Source organism: Limulus polyphemus, unplaced genomic scaffold (genome assembly GCF_000517525.1).
Source record: "Limulus polyphemus unplaced genomic scaffold, Limulus_polyphemus-2.1.2 Scaffold1729, whole genome shotgun sequence".
Classification (NCBI taxonomy): Eukaryota; Metazoa; Arthropoda; class Merostomata; order Xiphosura; family Limulidae; genus Limulus; species Limulus polyphemus.
In genome coordinates, this window is record NW_013667339.1 from 47474 (window position 1) to 52686 (window position 5213).

General features: G+C 35.0%; 1 protein-coding gene across 4 annotated transcripts in view; it reads left to right on the forward strand.

Moving 5' to 3' along the window:
- LOC106464732 (protein trapped in endoderm-1-like) overlaps positions 1–3936 on the forward strand; it is a 31420-nt gene extending 27484 nt beyond the window's left edge. For all 4 annotated transcript variants that reach the window (XM_022392501.1, XM_022392499.1, XM_013924884.2 and 1 more), the window contains one exon: positions 3588–3936. In XM_022392501.1, the coding sequence (XP_022248209.1) occupies positions 3588–3846 (259 nt within the window). In that variant the 3' untranslated portion in view covers positions 3847–3936. The remainder of the gene's footprint in view (positions 1–3587) is intronic.
- The last annotated feature ends 1277 nt before the right edge of the window (positions 3937–5213 follow it).

Here is a 5213-nt window from a genome sequence, read left to right on the forward strand (position 1 = left end):
CTGAAAGGGCGAGCTATGTTTGGTGGGATGCGGATTCGAACCCGCGACCCTCAGATTGTGAGTCGAGCGCCTTATCCACCTGGCCATGCCGGGCCATGGCAGCTAGTCATCACCACCCACCACCAACTCTTGGGCTACTATTTTACCAACGAATAGTGGGATTGACCGTCACATTATAACGCTGCAAGGGCGAGCATGTTTGGTGTGACGGAGATTTGAACCCGCGACCCTCAAATTGCAAGTCGAGCGCCCTAACCACCTGGCCATGCCAGGCCTCTAATACAATGGATCATCGCATTAGGGATTCACTCGCGACCAACAAGAATGTTCGATTTGATAGTTAGTAAAATGTTTTATTGCTGTAGAAAAAAAAACACATATTGCTACAAAACTGTTTTACAAAAAAAATATTAATAAAAAACAAATTATCTATCACTCACTGAAATAAAAAGTAGTGATTGGTAAACCGATGAATGTTTCTCAAATTGACATAAATTACGCGTTTTTATGGAAATTTAGAAAGATAACGAAAGTGAAAATTATCCAAATACTGTAACTCTTAAAAATTGAACAGAAAACATGATAAACTTTAAATAAATAATAAAAGCTCCACTACAGACAGTTTGTGTTTGTTTATTTGTTGTTAAGCAAAAAGCTACACAATGGACTATCTGTGCTGTGCTCACTACGGGTATTTAATCCCGGCTTTTAGCGTTATATGCCTTCAGACTTACTGCTGCTCTCTTAGTTGGGGACACTATGGACAGCTAAAACTTCTTGAGTAAGCTATTTTCAACAGTACCCTATGCATTTTGATATTCGTTTAGAGATAATGAACAAATAAATTACAAATTTATTAAAGAGACTTCGTAAAGAATGAAGAAGAATTTTAACATAAATTGATGTGGCGGTTGTCAGGTTTATAATATGGACTGGGATTCTTTTACAGTAGACGTCTGTGACTTGTTGGCGATAAATGTCAACAATAAACGGACAGCACAAAATCCACTTGTTTTAAAATAATATATATTCAAAACAAGTCAAACGTATGTACAAAAATTCGTTTCACTATTGGTTATCAAAGTTGTATCTAAAGCTTTAAATAACTCTCTTTCTTGTCAAAAAATCCCCCACAGGCTAATTCAGTTACTTTATTATTCATTTCACAAGAATTATTTTTCTTTACTATATTCCTTACTGCAGAATCTGTGATAGATTCACTTACGTTACTCCATGTGTTACCACAGTTGTATCCAGAACTTCAAATAATTGTCTCCTTTTTCGTCAAAGTCCACACAGGCGGGTTCTATTACTTTAGAGCAACTCTTTGACAAGACAGATTATTATCCTTTATTTCTGTTATTATATTACCACTGTGAAACTCACTTTAAACATTTCCCCTAACGGCTAAACTAACTTATGCAGTGTGACTTATATATATACATTGACCAACTGAGACCTAAAACATTCTACAAACTACGAGACGCTATGAAGTAACAATACTCACTTAAGACAACGATTAAAATACAGAAGGTTCGAGCAATGTGACGTCACATTACAACAATTGAACTACACACAAAACATACGACTCTTACCGAGTTACGTAACGAAATTTGTCACAATTATCGCTTTTAAGATAATTAACTTTTAACATTCTTGTTATAAAAACTAAATAATCATTAAATATTAAATCACTAAATGAACTAAATAACAACTCTTACACTAAGCAATCTTGTATATCCAACAACGGTCAATCCCACAATTCGTTACTAAAGAGGAATCCAAGAGCTGGCGGTGGCTGATGTTGACTAGCCTTCCCTCTAGGTTATTACTTTAAAATTAGGGACAGCTAGCACAGATAGCCTTCGAGTGGCTTTGCGCGAAATCCAACATGAACAATTATCTAGCAGTATTGTATTAAAAAAAACGGACACAGAAGAATGTTGAAGTTATATGGTTATATATTATTATATTTTCTTAAGTTGCTGCGTAAATGCTCACCACAAACGTTCAAATCAATACAACATTGCTTAAAATTCTTAAAAGAAAATTACACTTTTCCGTTGGACATCCACGAACATTGTGTAGTGATTTCTCTTATTATGTTAAAATCAATCTGATCAACAGAATAATCTGATTCTATTTGCCATGTCGTCAAGCAACCTGATTAAATAAAAACTTCAGCGACTATGTGAGTTGTTAATATGTAATATTATTTTGTTTAGGAGTTTGATTGTTTTCCTTTTTAAATGTGGTATCATTTTTACAAACTAGCAATAAATCTGTAAGGGTGTAGACGGTGAACTGAGGCGAACACAATAGTTCCTGACCTTCCAAGGAACCTCTCACTAAATCATTTTATTCTGTATTTTTAAGTCTAGTACTATCTTGAGCGTTTACTCAGCTTTTACTGCATTCTTATCTAGCAAGATACCTAACACACAAGCGTATACAAGATGTTATATTATGTGTTGTAAGAAAAGTCGTAAACTATTATATACGTTCATGAATAGTATCAGTTTTTACAGTCACAAAAAATACAACATCAAGATTGGAAACAACCATCTTGAGCTATTCCTCGTATAGAAAACGTCAAGTAACGGTATTCCTTAGAATCGTTGAAGTAAAAAACAATCTGAATGATGGGCCTAATAAACTAGAAAATGTTTTATTTATTGCTTCCATAATCTGACTTACTGGGACAAACAGAGACGTGCACATGGGGTTGGTTGCCTTCTTCCTCTTATACCCCCCAAAGTGCCACTTCTCTCAGATAGAAAAATAGTCCGCGACTGCTAAAAGACACGCCTGATTCCACAACCCGTTTGCTGCGAGTTAGGAAGAAAATAATTCAGATTTAAAATGAAAGACACTCGGGAAATTGTAGGTCTTTACAGTAAAAATATAATTGTAATATGCTATTAAGTGTTTAGTTTTATATTTTGAATGTTTATAAGACCTATTGAATAGGAATAAAAGAGGATTTGTTTGCTTCTCGTGGCTTTCTACCCTATGTGTATCAGAGGCAACCCATGGTCTCAATGTTCTCCTCTAACAGTCTTCCCCCCCAAAAAGTCTTACCTTACGATGTTTAGAAATTCCCCTTTTTTGTCCTTGTCTTTTTAATGTCCTTGGCACCTTACTAGGGACAAAGCAGTATACACAAGCTAACTATAACAATGAGTTAATCAGTTTATGGAGCATACTTTTACTCAGAAATAGAAAATATTATGCTGAATACAAAAATCATCGACTTGTATATATTATGTCAACAGTGTTTTGAAAGGGTGAGATTAGTCTCATTATATATTTATTGATATTTAGATTTCTTTCGGACATCGACAACAAACTGAGTACGTTTTACACTGAAAGAAATCATTTCTACATTAAATGTAGATTATTAGTTTTTATGTCAGTCGTATTTTGTACTACACGTATTCTATATAAATATATATATGTTTAAACATGCGTATTTATTATACGATTATAAGTGATATCTTAATAAAATCATTGTGTTTTAGAAACTATAGGTTTATGTGCTTTTTGTAGAAACTTCGTTAACAAAATTACTTTTTTGTTCTTTGTAGCTTCCCGGCAATCCACGTGCTCGCCTCGATTTTAGCATGGATGGCTTCTTGCATCAATCCAGTAATATATGCCTTAATGAACCGAACTTATCGCAAGGCTTACTGTCAACTCTTTCGCTGTTGCTCCTGCAAACCCCCAACAACAAATCCCAAAACCTATCACTTGCGATCCTCGGGGTCGAACGATTCACAGACTAAGATTTCAGAAGTATTTACTTTCCCAAAAACAAAATACAAAGATGAAGATGACCCAGTTTAGAGATATGCTGAGACGTCCTCAAAATATTTGATGCACGTAAGCAGATAAAACTTACGACGAAAGTTAAACCGAAATGAAGCAGGATATTATTTTCTTGAAATGTAAAAATCTAATATTATGTCTTTATTTTTATTTGGGGACATATTTGGTTGAGATCAAATGAACCACTTTATTGAGACGATATCAGAAATGCATAAATGGGAATATTGTAATTATTTTACAATACATTGACGTTGTGTAAGAAAGGTAACAGTCAAGTGCATTTCTTTATTACAAAACTCTGATATCAAACCTATTGGTTAGCACGCAGGGTATATAAATCAGAAGGTCTAAGGTTCGCGTCCGCGATATGTCACTGAACATGCTCCGCACTTTTAGGTGGGTGCGTTATAAAAGCGATAGTCAATCCCTCTATTCGTATGAGACTAGCTGTATAGACAGCGAACACTTATGGTTGTTCATCTTTCCCCTGGCCAACAGTTCTATTTCTAAACCTTGACGACCTATGTACTGACCACTTAGCCTATATAACCTTTAAGGTTAGAGTGCCGTTCAATTTGAAATTACGAAATACCGCCTAATGTAAAGGATCTTCATTATTCATTTACGTTATGACGTTAGCTGTGGTCTAACGTGTTATTTGATGTAGAACTTCTCTGAAACAGACATAGTTACTTTTGGTAATTACCATTATAAAAAATGAGATATCTCACGCACAGAACACACCTGATGTACGTCGAAACTAGTGTTGAGTGCGTGAGATGTTTGAGGGTTTATAAAGGTAATTTAAAAAAAGTGAGCAAATCTGAAGATCTCTAAACAAGTTAAATAATATTTTATAAAGTTATACCGACGATTACGTTTGCGTTTCTTTCGGGAATTACAAAACAAAAACAAAATAGTTACATCTGTCACGTAAGACCGAAATTAGGCGCGTTTTATACATGAGAAGTCTGAAAGTTTATACTTATAATTAAAACAATTGTTTGTTTTATCATTATCGCGCCTATCTATATAAAGTCCGTATCTAATTTTGAAATAATAGACTAGAGGTAAGGCAACACCCATCGTCAACTCTTGGGCTACTCTTGTCTGACCAGAAAATGGATTTCGGCCATCAATCTTAAAGCACACTCTCGAATCCAACCAGAGGAGCTCGCATTTGAGGCAACGGGACGCAAAGCATGGATCTTTGGATCAAAGTATGGACTAGACAATGTCTGTCCTCAAAAAGGCTCTGCTCTAAAGTAGCCAGCTAAATGGTTGAACCCAGTGTTTTGGACGTTCATCATACTACACTGTATATCTTGTTTTAGTGTAGGTTTAGGTTGTGTTTTGGACGTTCATCATACTACACTGTATATCTT